Source organism: Hippocampus zosterae, chromosome 2 (genome assembly GCF_025434085.1).
Source record: "Hippocampus zosterae strain Florida chromosome 2, ASM2543408v3, whole genome shotgun sequence".
Lineage (NCBI taxonomy): Eukaryota > Metazoa > Chordata > Actinopteri > Syngnathiformes > Syngnathidae > Hippocampus > Hippocampus zosterae.
Window position 1 is genome coordinate 24,030,080 of NC_067452.1, and position 17,627 is coordinate 24,047,706.

The 17,627-nt window shown below is 44.1% G+C and overlaps 1 protein-coding gene across 4 annotated transcripts in view; it reads left to right on the forward strand.

The window, feature by feature from the left end:
* The window catches only part of scube3 (signal peptide, CUB domain, EGF-like 3), a 102,855-nt gene that overhangs the window by 40,202 nt on the left and 45,026 nt on the right, over window positions 1-17,627 (forward strand). For all 4 annotated transcript variants that reach the window (XM_052057096.1, XM_052057097.1, XM_052057098.1 and 1 more), the window contains exon 4: window positions 10,963-11,097. In XM_052057096.1, coding sequence (XP_051913056.1) covers window positions 10,963-11,097 — 135 coding nt within the window. The remainder of the gene's footprint in view (window positions 1-10,962; window positions 11,098-17,627) is intronic.

The window sequence follows — 17,627 nt, forward strand, 5'->3', positions numbered from 1 at the left end:
CAATCGCAGAGCAACCATCATGTTGTGGCTGATCCGTGTATACGTCTGTAGCTTCCAAATCCATCCATTGTCTTGAGACATTAAAGGACTCTAAAGATTTCCACTAAAGCAATAACCCTCAGCAAGAAAAGAGGGAGAGGTACAACTAAGGTTTCACCTCAAAGCTCCAACTTCGTCTTTCAGCTTTAAGCTTCTTTTTGGCCCCAAAGAAAAGGTTAGTCCCTCTTGGCCCTGGAGTGGAGAACCTAAGCAGCTGGTTCCCAGACAAGGTCAGACCCTCAGAGCCCCTAAAGACCAGATGTGCCCGAGGCTGCAGAGCAGGAGACGTTCTCCTGATCCTTAAAAGTTCACGTTGAGTTCAGAATCTTAGATCTTTGAGGTGAGTTTTATTGGATGCTATGTTGAACCAGTAGTCATGCCCATAACTTAGAGTTTTAGTCTTCTCAGGCTTTTCCGTGTTACTGTCAGCCCAGGGAGAGATTCCCCGTGCATCTCCTTCACTGCATATCTTTTTGTAGTGCGCGGCACGTGCCCCATGACTCCCTGTAATTGCATGTGTTGGCAGCGTAATGGCATTGGGCGGTGGCAGAAGGCGGCGGAGCATGAAGCAGAACGCCGCCTTGTGTGCCTCAACAGGGACGCTGTGGTTTCTGAGGTCTCCGCCGTCTGCCCTGAGCCTCACAAAGATGTCAGGAAGTCAGCTTGGTGGAAGAAATGCAATATCACAGCACACTGCTTCTGTCTTCGTGGAGTGAGATGTCACTCACTGTATAATTTAGCCCACAGTGAGCTTTTGTACCCTCTCGAAGCACCCACAGAAACGAGACAGCGTGGCATTCAAGAGCCTGATTACATCTTTTATAACCATCAGGACTATTTGCTGGTAGAGGTGAGGGATGGATGGTAGTTAATCACCACATGGCCAAGCTGTAAAGGATTTTTAGAGTCTTAGGAAAAACAGAGGAATCAATGTCAATTTAATCCAAAACACACATCCCCCTTTACAATGAAAACCAGATGCAGGAAGTCTATTAGTTCCCCAATGTAGCACCACCGTCCCCACTTATGACCTATGCATTTTGGATGAGGTCCTTTTGGAAACCAAAGTACGTGTCATTGTTGCTTGCTAAAGTAACTAGTTGTCTGTATCGTGAACATTTGTGCTGATATTACTTCCAACAAAAAACACAACAGTTCACCTTTTTGTTGAAAATAGGACAGGCCCAAGTCACCCCATTGTTTAATTGTATTCATGCTTCACTGCTTTGTCAAAAGACACCTTGCTCCCTGTCATCAAAGAAGCGACTTGGGGGTCCACCCGTGGGCTGTGTTCCTTTTGATTTTTTGTTGACTTACGCTGATTCGGTTTGTATTGATTCAGTAGGGCTCAATTCTCTTTGCAATCTATAGGGAAATGAATGGCCTTTTACTTTGATCTCCCCAAAGTCATAAAACGATCTAGAACACTAACACAATGTCATTACAGCATCAACAGCTTTCAAGTAACAGCTTTGAGAAGGTCGCATCAAATAACCCTGCTAAGTGATTACATTTTTTTTCCAATTAATGTTATTGTAAAAGTCATAGTTGTCTTGCGTTGCAACACCCCTCGATATAAAGCATGAAAATCTCTTGTCACCTGATGAACTTTAATCTCAACTCTTGTAATCCTCAGAGACTATTGGGTTTCAAATCAAAGCGGAAGCTTCAGATGCACGTATTGACCGTCTTACGCGAGTCAGCAGAGTGTTCCAGTTGCACTTTTAAATGTAATTCCTTTAAGTGTGTTTGGTGGCAGTCACATTCTGTTGCCGATTATTTTTGTGCGCATTAGCTGTTGATGATTTTGACTTTGGTGGCATGCTCTGCAAGTGCTCAGCACACCGCCTCACAGTTCTGAGGCTTAGGGTTCGAATCTGGGCTGCGGCCTTCCCATGTGGAGTTTCTTTTCTCCCGTAACGCCAACTTCCTTCAGTGTTCCAAAAGCATGCGTATGACACCTATTGAACACTCTAAACCAGGGGTGCCCATTACGTCGATCGCGATCGACCGGTAGATCGTCGACTGGTCCGAAGTCGATCACGAGGGGGGTAAAGGAGAAAAAAACCCCAACCATTTGTGTGGTAGATTTTCGGTCCAAATGGTTTGGGCACCCCTACTCTAAACTGTCTTTAGGGCTGAGTGCAAATGGTTGTTTGTCACTGTTTGTCTAAATATGCCCCGTGATTGACTGGCGACCAGTCGGTGATGTAGCGCTCACCTAAAATCAGCTGGCAGAGTATGACAGATGAATGGATGGATTTTGACTTAACTTTGTATTACTGGAAAGGCGTTTTTATATTGTGTCCATCCATCCATTATCCAAACCATTCATCCTCATGAGGGTTACGAGCATACTGGAGTGTATTCCAGCTCTCTTCATGCTGTTGGCAGGGTACACCATGCAACTGCTTTCCATCCATTTGTAGGGCACATACAGACAAACAACAACCCTTTGCACTCACAGTCACACCTAGGGACAATTTAGAGTCAAGTCAGAGAGGTACGGTAGCGCGAGATTATTCAGAGATTTGAAAACAAAGAGGAGGATCTTGAAAATAACTCTAAAATGAATGGGGAGGCAGTGAAGGGATGCCAGAGTGGGAGTTATATGCTCCCTCTTACGAGTACCAGTCAAGAGGCGAGCAGCGGCATTCTGGACCAGCTGAAGGCGCTTAATGGAGGAGTGGCTGACTCCAAAGTACAAGGCATTGCAGTAATCTAGCCGGGATGTGACAAAGGCATGAATTACTGTCTCAAAGTGTTCATGTGAGAGGAGAGGTTTTATTTTGGCCAGCTGTCTAAGGTGAAAGAAGCTGGATTTAACAACGGCACCAATTTGCCGATCGAGTTTGAAATCACTGTCCAGTTTAAGGCCCAAGTTTGAGACCGTTGATTTCAGATAAAGAGACAGGGGGCCCAAGTCTACAGGATGGAATGTACAAGGGCCACTGGGACCAAACAATATCACCTCTGTCTTCTTTTCGTTGAATTTCAAGAAATTTTGTGCCATCCAGGTTTTGATTTCTTCCAGACAGGATAGGAGTGGCCTTAATGAGAAGGCGTCTTTCTTGCTCAGTGGGACATAGATCTTGCAGTCATCTGCATAGCAGTGGAAGGGAATACCATGTTTCCTTAAGATGGAACCCAATGGGAGCAGATACAGCGAGAACAGCAAAGGCCCCAGAATTGAGCCCTGTGGAACACCACATGACAGGGGAGCAGTGCGTCACTCAGAGCAGCCAAGGCTGACACAAAAGGTCCTGTCAGCTAGATAGGACCTAAACCACTCAAGAGCACTGCCGCCAATGCCCACCAAGTGCTGCAAACGAGTCAGCAGAATACTGTGATCCACTGTATCAAATGCTGCAGTTAAGTCCAATAAAACCAGACACACGTGGTCTCCAGAGTCATTTGCCAGGAGGATGTCATTAGAAACACGTAACAGGGCTGACTCCGTGCTATGCATCGTCTTGAAACCTGAATGGAAGACCTCCAAGATGTTATGTTCATCCAAGAAAAGTTTCAACTGCATGTGCACCACTTTTTCCAGAATTTTGGAAATGAAAGGCAGTTTGGAAATGGGCCTGTAACTTGACAGCACATCTGGATCAAGACCAGGTTTCTTGATCAAGGGTTGGACCACAGCATGTTTAAACTGTTGGGGTACTACACCAGAAGAAAGGCTGCTGTTGATGATATCCAAGACCGATGCACCAACACTCGGGAGAACCTCCTGAAAGAAGCGTGAGGGAAGAGAGTCGCAAGGGGAGCCAGATGGCTTCGTCTGGTGAACTACATCCTCCAAAAGCGCCAAGGACACAGTATCAAAAGAATTTAGTACAGCTGAACATGGAACATGGACAGAGGGGTCAGATGCGGTATTTGAGACCGGAGTCCTAGCTGTAGAGACCTTATCAATGAAAAACTGAAGGAATCTGTTGCACATCTCGGGTGAAGAATCCCAGCAAGTAGGCAGAGGGGGTTTGAGTACAGAATCGTTTTTAATAGTGCGCGTGGGGTGTGACGGTTAGCTAGAATAAGGTTCGACAGATAATCTCTTTTGGCATCTTTTACTGTGAGCTGGTAGTTACGCCAGCAGTCTTTCCAAATTTGATAAGAGACATGCAATTTGTCTTTTTTCCACTTGCGTTCAGCTTTGCGACATTCCTGCCTAGCTGCGCGGGTAATGTCGTTAAACCATGGCTCGGGTTTAGGCTTTGGAAGCACAATTTTTAAAGGAGTTAATTAACTCACCAAGCATGTTTTTAAATTGTGGGAGGAAACTAGAGTACCCAGAGAAAACCCACACAGGCACGTGGAGAACATGCAAACTCCACACAGGAAGGCCGAGTCCTGGAATCGAACTTTGGACCTCTGCACTGTGAGGACTTGCTAATCAGTGGATTTTATACTGTATTTTATTCATATTTACCCAAGACAATGATTGAACTTGTGTCAAGTTACAACTGAGATTGTGAAAAAGCCAACCAAGTGAAAAGGCATCACAGATGATGCGAGCAAATACCGTAACATGAAATTTCAGTGATAGCACGGAAAGCCTCGCGACGACCTTGGCTTCCGAGGCTTTGGCCGATATATTTTTTGGTTCAAATGCTATCCATCCTAAAATTTGATTGCTGCTCGACAAAAGTGCGATTTTAGCACGTTCACCCCCCCCCCCCCACACGCACACATATAGCGTTTGAGAGTGGAAATCATGGCATGATTTTTCAGGCTTTGGAAGCTTCATTTTATGTCTAGGTCTTGCATATTTTTTTTATCATTCTAATTTGGGTTGTTAACCTAGTCCAGATTTACAAGACTTGTTACTTACAAGATTTTCACTTTACAGGGACTTCATGAGCTTTTCCTATGCTGTACCGGTAGATTTTGGTTCCTTACATTTTTTACATGCGGACAACACCTTGTTATCAACGCATGATCAGTTAATGATAACTTGAAAAGGGTATCCCTGTTCCTATGGAGATGAAAGTCTCTGCCATGCTCAGCTGACACGCCTCGTCAACCCAACAAGTGAATGGAAAGGGAAAGGGCATATTTGTCCACCACCTTTAACCCCTGCTGGGATAGAGTAGAGGCAACAATGATCCTGTTACCCCCGTGTCTTCCTGTGTAGGATGCAGGCTCTTCTCGGACTAAGCGCAGCTCCAACTCATTTCACCACCGCACATGCGGCTACCCTGCCTCTCTTTGGTAGCAGTCACTGTTTATTTGTTGTGATCCACATACAGTACATCCAGTTCGGACAAAGTCTCTACAGCTCATAGGAGAGGAGGCGCAGCGATGAGTTATGGGACAGATTTGAAATTGTGAATTAGCCGGCTCCTGACGACTATATCAACAAACAGCCTCTCTTTTCTCTGTGTTGTTCATTTCTATCCACTATGAGCTGAACAATCCCAGCTGAGCCTATTGGCAGAAAAGTGCTTCAGAGGAAACTGAAGCCCGAGACTGGGTTTAGCGACGTAAACGTCAAACAGCCTGGTAACCATCAGACGTCAGTATGAGAGCCTCTTGTCTCCTTGACATAAGGTTATCCACCAAGAAACCTCTTGTGGGCTTGTGTTTCTTAAACACTTCCAGATTTTTTGGGAGCTTCAGAAAAATACTGGTTCACATGATTTTAGCTCATTCCATGGAGGAATTGTCGGTCTGTGTGGTTTCTAGCCGCACCTGAATAGTCACACGGAAGGATGGGATTTTCAAATAAAATGACATCCAGGTGACCTCAGACATCATTCAGTTAAAGAGGACATATTTACTTTTTGATTGCATGTATACTATTAGTTGGGTCTCACCATTCTGTCAAGTGTGATAATAACCAAATTGTTTGTTTGCTGCATGTTTCTAAATATACCTCTGGATTGGAGCCTTTCCGAATTTAATTTCAAATTTGAAGTAACAGTCACTAAATTGCAATACAGTAATTACAATAATATGGCCCTTAGATGGAGTTTCTCCACCCATGACTTAGCTCCGTCATTTACAAGTTGCCACCAGACTACACCGTCTGAAACACTTAATCAAAACATAAGCGGAGCTGCAGTGCGTCTTCTTAAATGCGCAGATGAACTTCTCATAAAGTGAAATTATTAAGATACAATGATCCCTCGCTATTTCGCGGTTCGTTTATTGCGGCTTCAGTGCATCGTGGATTTTTTCAAACATATTCATAAAAAAAACAACAGCCCGGTAGTCCAGTGGTTAGCGTGTCGGCTTCACAGTGCAGAGGTACTGGGTTCGATTCCAGCTCCGGCCTCCCTGTGTGGAGTTTGCATGTTCTCCCCGGGCTTGCGTGGGTTTTCTCCGGGTGCTCCGGTTTCCTCCCACATTCCAAAAACATGCATGGCAGGCTGATTGGACGGTCTAAATTGTCCCTAGGTGTGAGTGTGGGCGTGGATGGTTGTTTGTCTCTGTGTGCCCTGTGATTGGCTGGCAACTGATTCAGGGTGTCCCCCGCCTACTGCCCGAAGACGGCTGGGATAGGCACCAGCACCCCCTGCGACCCTAGTGAGGATCAAGCGGTTCGGAAAATGGATGGATGGATGAATAAATAAAATAAATCATATACATGTAGTACAGTACTGTATATGTTGCTCTATGTGACTCGCTGCTGTTTTACTGACTTTCGCCGCTTCTCGCGGACTTTAAAAAAAAGTATGTTTACTGTCTTTTGTTAGTCATAAACTATCTTATACATGTTTAAATCTATTAGTGTACAGTTAATTACTTCAAAATTTACTTCGACATGCATGGATACCATTAAATTTGTCCTTATAAATATTATGTACGTGTACCTATAAGGAGGGGGGGTCGCTACTTCGCGGATTTTCGTTTATCGCGGGTGTTTTTGGTCCCCATTAACCGCGATAAACGTGGGATTACTGTATTTGTTTGCTGAAGATGGATGCTTGTTTTTTTTTTTTTTTTTTTGCTTTGCTGAGAAACTTTTGTTTCTTTGAATTTTTGCAGTGTGTACGAAAGCAAACATGTTCCCAGGTGTGTGTAGGGGTTTATTTCATCATCTCATATCTGCAGAGTAGCGAGGACGGAGGACGTACAAATATTTTGAGGATCTGAGGCGACGCTCCTCAATCTCCTCATTTCATGGCGACGTCTGCTAAAGGTGACGTCACGCCATTGCCATGCATAATAAAGGAAGCGTCCGCATGGTTGAATTTACGACTATCACCGCAAATGTCCTCTTGATGCTTTGTGTTTATATCCACATACAAAAGAGGCCCGGGTTGAATGTGAAAATCTGAATTGTATTGTTCACACTGCCTGAAAACATCAGATATGTCACACATGGGCAAAAAAATCGGAGTTGAACTGCAGTGTGAACATAGCCTAAAATTATTTTGGGAGGGGCGGAGGGGGGTGAATAAAACAAACCCACTCTAGAAATGAATTAAAACTAACTACATTAAAAAAAAAACAAAATAAAATCTCAGTATAATGAGAAACTACCATAACCCACCAATCACAATAAACACACTCAGAGTGTTATCAAGTTCCTTATGCTATGTATTCTGTCACCCATGAAAGAATGTGTCCGTTTGGGCTCAGCCGACATTTGAAAGACAAGATGTGACTTTGCACTCAGCTGTCCCATCTGGGGTTCGAACCTGTTATTGCCTTTCGTTGAGTGGCCGGGGAAATTTGCTCTGTCACTGAACTCCAAAGGGAGCATACAGGAAAACCGGGAATCCCCTTTAAAGCCTTTTGAAAATAAGATATCTTGCTTTGGTAGGACTTTGCCATCTATGTGCCAACTTCTCCTCACTCTTCACAAAACCAAAGCGCAGCAACTGGCCCCGGCAGCCCAGCGCACCCATGCCCCCCCGCCCCCCCGCCCCCCGCTTTCCTGTTGCCTGTTACTGCACATGGGTCTGATTTGCTGCCTTATTAGAGGGTGTTTGCCTCCTGTAAATGAAATAGCCAAAGAGGCCAGTGTCCATCCACTCACCTCCTCGTCTCTGGTGTGTCTAGACCACAGAGACGGTCCAGTCTGCGCCACACAGAAGCCAAGCAGTGAAATACATACATCGACACCTCTGATGACAGACAGCAGTTGTTTTTCACTCACACTGTACAATCGGTCAGTAATAACTGTCAATGACATCGCTCAACCTTCAGAAAATAAAAGCGCGTGACAGATTCAGGATTTTTCAACAAGACGTGTTGACATGGCTCTACTTGTCCGCGCGAGGGCAAATGTTATATACATGCAGTCAAGGCTATCTGAGAAACCGGCGGACATGGCCTCGGCAAACACAACCAATCTCTTAATCTCGCTCTGTTTGAGCCTTCCTTTTGCCTTCGTCTCCTGGACTGAAGCAGGGATAAAGCGGCGGCGTGTCTCACTTTTCAGAATTAAGGAAGCCCTTTCAACTTGATGAAGACATTTTTGTCTATCCTCAAGAGAATTTTTAAGAAATGTTTTAAGACCAAATAACATGAGCACTTCTCCGAGCCATGCCAGAAACCCTTTCCGCTTGGAAATATTTGCTTTGGACCCCAGCCTTGCCCAGCACACAACACAGGCAATTATGGGAGCTATTTTAAACGAGAGAGATCTACTGACAGGCGACGCCTCATTTGGAGGGATGAAGGAATCAGTAAATGAAACCTTCATTGATGCACTGAGAGTATGGAAAGAGAATTCCCGCAGGTCTGTTTGCATCTCCCACAGGCATGCTGTGCATCCATTAGGGGCATTTGGGTTTGCGCATGCATTTGAACAACTTTTCGGTTTCAAGCAGCTGCTCTCTTTGTTATTGCCAACTTCATGAAGTCAACAGCAAGTCACGCTACTTGGGAAATCCAGGAAAAGGTAGCTCTTTGGCAATCTTGATTTGTAGGTTGCAGAGAGGTCTACCGCTTGAAGGTCAGAATTGGTACAGCAGACTTGGTCCATGGGGTGACCAGCCACTGATGTCTCGTCATTTCTGTGGGGAGGAACAAAGAAGACAGAGTCCATTTTAATTTGTAACTCTGCCGGGCTGAGAATTCCCCAGAAAGGAAACTTAACCGAGAGGCCTTCTCAGACTGGACAAATAGACAGTAATTTAGTTTCGCATGACGGTTTATTAAAAAACCAGCCTTGTATACACAGCAGATTATTGATGCAACGAGCGGTGGGGTGGATAAGGTTCCAACGTGGTCGGTCCTGATAGAGCCCTGGTCTCCAGGGGAAGAGAGAAAATGGAGTGTTACCTCCAGAGCCACAATGCACTCACGCACAGTTCTTTGGACTAAGAAAAGCAACACAGAAATAAAAACTGCAAGATTTGTGATATTGAGGGACATATTTTTGTCCCAAATGGGCATGCCCGCAAGGGGTGTGCCATTTATTATCAGTGACACAGTCAATTGTCGTCATCGCCGTTTCTTGTCCTATGGGAGAGCCAAGCCTCAGGCGATACCTTTGAAAATGTCCTGCCTCTGTGAGGTGCATTCACTTGGTTGCTTGCACCAGCCCTCGAGTCACCCCACCCCCCGCCTCCAACTCGACTTCTGCTTCCTTCCTTCTAACTGCATTCCTTCACCATGGGGCTGACAGACACTCATCATCAGCAGGTACTCTAGCCCAGGTGGATCAGGTTTCTCACTTGCCAGGGCTTTGTGCTGCATGTGCAATTTTATGGGTTAGGCATGCTGCAGTTGGCAGTTTCTGTTCAAATCTTGTGAGCTACCATTTCGGATGCGTATTCGTCAAGGCCTCTGCAAACGGATTAAGACAAGCCCTTTTGGCATTCCTGTATACAGTATTTCAAGGGACGCTGAGGCCAGATGGTCAATTGTTTTTACTATCAATTTATTTTTATTTTTTATTATTATTATCATGAATATGATGAGCTTGTATTTTCAATATTTTTGAGAAATCAATAAAAAAAAGGAAACACTTTAAATGAAAATGAGAGACATGGCCACACCCACCTCCCCTCCTATATTTTCTGTCAACGTATGATCAAATTATGGATGGCGTGGGACTACATTTTGCCAGTTTAGGGATAACAGCTGTTAAGCAAATGCATTTTAAGAGTAACTCTTAATTACATGGGTGCGCTGTCATGTCACAAAGTGGAAGTGGCTGCACAAAATACATTCACATACAAACGACAACACAAAAGTCAAGTTGTTTATTTCTGCAGTGTCTGATGATTGATTGTTAAGGGAAGAAAATAGTGACTGGAAGTGGTTCAGTGTTTGACCACACTTTCAGAGAACCACCCTTAAAAGAGCAACTATTATAACGTGGACTTACAATATTTATTTACAATATGTCATCCTGTACATGGTAAATCAATCCATTAATAAATCAGGGGTTGGGATCTACTTTTTGGCCCAGATTTCATCCAGATTAAATGCATTTGTGAGTAAATAGAGAAGCAATCAGTAATTTCAGGATTCATACTTGTTGTGGCATTTTTGTTCTGGTTGTTTGCCATGATTTTTTTTTTTCAACCGTAACATGGGTGCTGTGGCTCAGTAACAGTTGGGAAACACTGAACTTTGTGCACAAGGCAGTTAATAAAAGACCATTGAATTAAATCTAGAAGATTTTACGACCAGCCAAGTATGACATTCAAATTAACATCATGCATGTGAAGACGTTAATGTGTTTGGTAAACATTATGTTACGGCTTGTACTTAAACTAATATTGGCATTTAACTCAGCTCTGTCTTTAGTAGCCAAGGCCTCGTGAAGTGACTGTAGGCTCTTAAAAACGACATTCATCTGTTTCTTATTAGATCTCTCTGTGTTCAAAGACTTGCTTATTATGATTGCGGTTTACAAGTAGTTTTCCAGACTCTGGCCAGCAGCACTCTGCGTGCGTTTTGTTCGAACCTGAAGTAATTGTAACTGTGTCATGAACGTTTCTCTCTTTGCAGATGTAGACGAGTGTTCAGAGGGCAACGGCGGATGCCAGCAGATCTGCGTCAACATGATGGGCAGCTATGAATGTCGCTGCAGAGAAGGATTCCTCCTCAGTGACAACCAGCATACCTGCATCCAAAGGCCAAAAGGTTACATACGTACAATGCAATGCACACATGCAAAAATATTAGCCCCAAAAGGTCTTATTTGGACAATTATGTTGATTTATCCAACCATATGCGATAGGCCTATACCACATGTAAAAGTAGATTTTGCAATTTCATGTCCACAATTATTTTGTACTCTAAACTCTTATACTAGCAGTATAATAAGTTCTCATTCTGCAGGGGACAAGAAAAAAAAGAAGAGTGGTATTCATCTTTTTTTTTTGTTTTCCCTCTGACATTTCAAATTGAACCCATTCAATGTCTGACAGCATTTGAAGCCATTGGCTTGTGGAGTTAGCCCAGGGTGCTGTGAGCAGATAAAATGACTCAAGGTAGTGCTTGGGGAAGACATACCTTAGATTTATTGGATAGACATTTTTTTAACCTGTTGAAGTTTGAGAAGACAGGGAGTCATGATTTATATCATATATGTAATGATCAACTACACGTAGTGGTATGCTTACCTGCATGTTGCACTGCTGCATACGCACTCCTTTAAAAACATGTTAAACATTCTTTTTTTATTATCATGATTGCAATCATGGGTGGCACGGCGGCTGACTGGGTAGCACATCCGCTCACAGTGCAGAGGTCCACAGTTGGATTCCGGACTCCCGGAGGGAGGGAAGTTTTTATTATTAGCAGATTTCCTTCGCAGTTCTCAAGTGTGAACTTGGAAACTCAACTCCGAACTTACCCACAAAGGAATAGATTCTAGGGGCCCCGCTTTGGTAGACAGGTGCGTGCTCGTCCGGCGTAAAAAGTGGCACATCTTGATTTTTGTACTGGGTCAAGTCTAGTTTACCGTGTTTGGGCAGACCATGCTTCGCCTCGTCGGGCATTCCAGCAGACCAACGGCATTTTCTAATAGATGCCTCGGCGCACCTCCATGACCAACTAGAGACTCACCCACCAATTATCTGACAACAAGGCATGTCCTGCTCAACACTTTACTTGGGAACATTCTCGTATAAAAAAAGATATTTTTGTTGGTACTCCAGTTTCCTCCCGTAGTCCAAAAAACATGGCAACTCTATATTGTGACTAGGTGTGATTGTGAGCGTGGATGGTTGTTTGTCTCTGTCTGCCCTGCGATTTGCTGGCAACCACTTTGGGGTGGTTGAAATGGACGATGGATTAGAAATGGACGGATGTATTTTCATCAGTCTCTTGTGTTCAGACAACAAACTGTACATATACTTTGGGATGTGCCATGACTTTGAGAAAAAATGTTCAATCAGATCATCTCGTCTTGTAACATATTTTAGTTTGTCTTCACCAGCCCTGCATTGTCCTGCACCGTGTTCCCATTCAGCATCAGTTAGGAATTTGGCCATCAATAAACATATATTGGCGATCTCAATCACATGTTTTTCCAAGATGTGATGATTCAAAAGATTCCAAAGCGCAGCCAGCCCGACCTGATATTGCGGCGGTAGTCAATGAGCTCCGATGTTCCAAACTCCCCTGGATTGTGCACTGTGCATCTTGGAAGTCTGGGGTTTATGAGATCAGGCTGGCCTGGTGAACTGTTAGTGTTTACATTTCATAAACGCAGTGTTATTTGAGTGGAGTAAAAAGCTGGATCGTGTGTTTCAAAGCAGTACGACTCTATCCATGGCGCCAGAAGCAGAGCGTGAGCACCAGGCCCATTTGACAAATGTGCTCACTATTTCCCTTAATATTTCATTTTCATATTAATTTGAACTTCATCGCTTCCCGATGAAATGTAGATTGGGCGATAGCAGCAGTAATGTAAATGTAATAAAACTCACTCCTTCATTCAGATAGCAGCTCTTTCTGTCATTGTTTCATTATTTTGAAAGATGGCTTGGCTGCTTATTATTCAGCACCTTCTCATTCACAACTCATCCCGAGTGAACACTTGATCAGTGTAATACGAGTGGAGCATATTAACTGCAGGTTAAGGGGTCAAATTTGGATGTAATATTTCACTTCAAAACATGACATGCTGGTAACAAGCGCACATGTATTAAAAGAGCCTTTGGAAGCCATTATGTTATATGATGTGTGAACACTCAAATTGAGGTCTGGTTCGGTTTATGCCCAAAAAGCACCTGGTCAGAGTTACAATATATTGTGGCTTTAACTTAAGTTATTACTTCCTCAAGGCCGTGCGAGCTTTACCTTCATGATTACAGTAAGACTTGTTGATAATCCTGGAAATGTCTTACTTGTAAAGAACTAATGATCCCCGTTTCAAGTGTTCTGGTTTTAGTTGCGGTATGTTAGCAGAACATGAACTTGGGTCACCAGTAGCAAAGTGCTTGTTTGATTCGTCTCAGATGACACAAATGGCACCACCATCCATCATGCAACTTCCACTGCCACATTCTGTCCTTTAAAGAAGTAGGACCTTTTGCAAAATTACACACTTGACAATGAGTGTAGGGGCGGCCCGGTAGTCCAGTGGTTAGCACGTCGGCTTCACAGTGCAGAGATACCGGGTTCGATTCCAGCTCCGGCCTCCCTGTGTGGAGTTTGCATGTTCTCCCCTGGCCGGTGTGGGTTTTCTCTGGGTGCTCCGGTTTCCTCCCACATTCCAAAAACATGCATGGCAGGCTGATTGGACGCTCTACATTGTCCCTAGGTGTGAGTGTGGGTGTGGATGGTTGTTCGTCTCTGTGTGCCCCGCGATTGGCTGGCAACTGATTCAGGGTGTCCCACGCCTACTGACCGAAGACGGCTGGGATAGGCTCCAGCACCCCCCGTGATCCTAGTGAGGATCAAGCGGTTCGGAAAATAGATGGATGGACAATGAGTGTATATGTGTGTGTGTGTGTGTGTGTGTGTGTACACACACACACTTATACTGTATAGAGTACAGCATTGTGAATCTGAATCTGAATGAAACGGGAAGGAAAGCTTGTGTCTCTGCCTGTGTATTGGACCTGAAGGATAGATTTATGCTGCATTTTTTTTCACGAGTGGTTCAATAACATAAATCCTTGAGAAAATGAAAAGTGATCTGCTCTCCTGGCCAAGTACGTTTAAATGCGACTCACCTTCCATTCTGCAGGATTTCTTCCCAACCCCGAGGGTGCAGTTTTCTCATAGGATTCACTGTTACCATTAAAAAGACACGAGCTTTCCACTTCTTTCATGAACAGATACAGTGTTGTGAGCAAATTTTGGCCTTCCAAACTGGACACATTGGTGTCTGGCATTCTGGTTGCAGTCTGTTTTCCTCTGCCTGTTAGCAAGCACTTGTTAGCATTGAACCTGTGCCAATTAGACAGCAGGGGTCTGCTAGCTTCTCATCTAATGACAAAGTTGCTGCCGGTCTGTCTCTTATTAGATTTGCCGTAATCACCCCCCCCCCCCCCCCACCACCACCACCCTCCACCAAGACCCCACCCCCTACACACACTCACACCACCCCACAACCCCCTGAACAGAACTAACTCAAGCCAAATGAAGGTTCCATCGTCTACCTGGCCAAAATGTAACAGTTCATTTATTCTCTCTGAACATTTCTCCTTGTGAAGACATAAAGTCTTTGAAAGGCCAACCAAGGTGATTGACGGTTGATAGGAATGACATTTAGGTCTAGAAAGGGTCCACTGCTTTGGATTTGATTTAATGTTTACCTTTTCGAGATGAATGACAGGAGTCCTACAACACTCTGTGTGCATGCGTTTGTGCGTGCATTTGTGAGCGAGTCAAGATCCTGTGCACAGGAATTTTTGAATTTCAGACTCAGCAGAGCTACACATTTATATTTTCTGTTTTGCACATTTATGAACACAAAGTAGGGCAATTACTTGAAGTGTGCCTTGATGGATTGTTACAAAAGTAAAGCAGCTAATGTATTCGGTGTCTTTCCCCTGACTGTTCATGACACAAAATGGAAATGTTTTGAAAGTTGTGTTAAAAATAGAGCTGCACAAGCTGTTGCCAGTGAAGAAGGATACAAGATTTATCTAGTATGATATCATATATCCGCCTGGAGGTCGACTGGTTAGCGCGTTGGCCGGAGAGTGCAGAGGTGCAGCTCCGGCCTTCCTGTATGGAGTTTGCATGTTCTCCCAGTGCCGTTAATTTCTTTGTACCATTAATTTATTTGCAGAGGGTTCAGAACCAAAACTGTGCTGTGTTGGGGCACATTTCGTAGAGGATGACTTTGTCAACGTCACCTTTGACACCGCTACACTCTCAATGCATTTCCAGTTTTTAGCGACACAGCCACACATACAAACAAATTACACAGCTGCCTCCCACCATGGAGTGGGATTTAAAAATAAATAAAAAGATGAATAACCCGGTGTTCAACTGAGATCCAACTGGAGACCGTGGCTTCCCCCTTCGTCCCTGATCGAGGTCACCGTGAGTCACAGTCATGAAGAATGAAAGAAAAGGAGGAACATTTTTCCTTCACGGCAACTGGGCCAGCACACTACTGTCGCCGCCTCAGAATGTACATAGCCGGCCACAATTCCGCTAGTAGCCCGCTGAATTTCTACCAGCAACAAATAGACATGGTGGCTACAAGACATCCTCGTCGAAATATTGGGAACTAACCATTGAGAGGAAAGCTGTTTTCCATTATAAATCAGGGGATCAGTGAAATACAATTGTTTCATTTGTATATGCAATATATTGGCATTGAGGGAGCGCTTGATTTAATCAACTTTGCTTCCCCGCTTTCATTTTTAACCTATACATACATTTTACTTGATATTTTCAAATCTCGGCCAGTGGTTAGCGCGTCAACCTCACAGAGCAGAGGTCGTGGGTTTGATCCCTCTGGCCTTCCTGTGTGGAGCTTGCATGTTCTCCCCGAGCCTGTGTGGGTTTTCTCCAGGTACTCCGGTTTCCTCCCACATTCCAAAAACATGCATGTCAGGCTGATTGAACACTCTAAATTGTCCCTAGGTGTGAGTGTGAGTGTGAGTGGTTGTTCGTCTCTGTGTGCCCTGCGACTGGCTGGCAACCGGTTCAGGGTGTACCTCGCATGCTGCCCGAAGACGGCTGGGATAGGCTCCAGCACTCTCCGCGACCCTTGTGAGGATAAAGCGGATCGGAAAATGGATGGATTTTCAAATCTCTCCATTATGTTGACTGAAATTAATTTTCGGGGAAAAAAAACACATTTGGATGGCAGCATATCTTGCATCTCCAAAATGTACCTTTCAGTATTTATGTTGCCTTCACACATGTGGTAGTTATCTGTGCCATGGGAACTAACACCAACCCCAAACAATTACGTACAATAACGTTCCAAATTCATTGGAAATGGAGTTTGTTTACATTTTATACAATGTGAGTATAACAGTATGGGAATCCATTCATGAAGTGCTGCAGGTAAACTCCTCCAGAAAAGTGGTCCTCTTGTGGGCTGCCGGTCGGAATCCTCCATGGCAACAGTGACAGCCTCTCTCAAATCAGTGACACCGAGCTCGCTCGCTGAGCAGGAGAGAGGAAGGAAGACAAAAGATGCACTTACACAGGCCAAAATCAAGATATCATGGGGGGTGACAGAGTGAGAGGTTACTTGCAGACGAGTGTAGTTTAACCAAACACAGTAGAAAGAAGTTGCAAGTCAGGATGTAAACAGTTTAGAAGTAACGGATCGTGCATTCCAGAGCACTGGAACCCAAATAGAGAAGTTTCTCGAACTTGGTGATTACGTTTTAGCTCTCTGGGCCACAAAAAGATGAATGTGTTGTGATTGGAAAGTTTAATATGGAACTTAAGGCCTGTTGCTCACCAAGCACATACTGAACTGTCTCACACGTAGTGTGCCGGGTTCATCACAAAGTTTTCATGAGTGGCCAACGTGACGATAATGCTTAACTATATTTATAATTTCTTATTTCCCTGTGGCTAGAACGCAAAGTGCAGAGTTTTGTCACCGAAACGCACCGGTGCAGAAATGAACGGGTTGTCAACAGTCTCTCGAAACATCCATCCTCTTTCCTTATTCTCGCCTGTTCTGATTTTTCGTTGCGGCATCGGCTTCTTCCTTGATAACCGCGCCATGTTTTTGTGGTTCAAAAAGAACGCAGTATATTTTATGTGGAGGCTAAAATGGTTTGCATTCCCATTCCTGACTGTAATTTATTTGTGATGCTTCTCTTCAGTTGTGTTTGTCTTAAGTGGTTTAGCGGATCACAAGAAGATCATTAATCTCAAGTGCGAGAGGAGAGGGATAGATGAATCAGTTTTAAAAAGAGAGGGTCCTCGGAGAAGGTGTCCCATGGAGAAGCTTGAGCGGGCATGTTGTCAGTACTTAAAGAAGTCCTCGAGGTGTGAGAGTGCAACCAAACCAGCTTCGGGCCAGAGTGCTTTCAATCTCTCCCCAAATTAATTCAATTTTTGGAGTCAAAAATGTCATAAAGTCATTGGCTGGATAGTGGGAGTTATTGAATATAGGCCGTTGTTGGGTTCACAGCCTTACGGCATCAAATAAGAATTTGGGTTATTTGGATGGAGACAAATGACTGTGTAGAAATTATTACTTTTGAGAGCTTGTTTGAATTTCAACAATC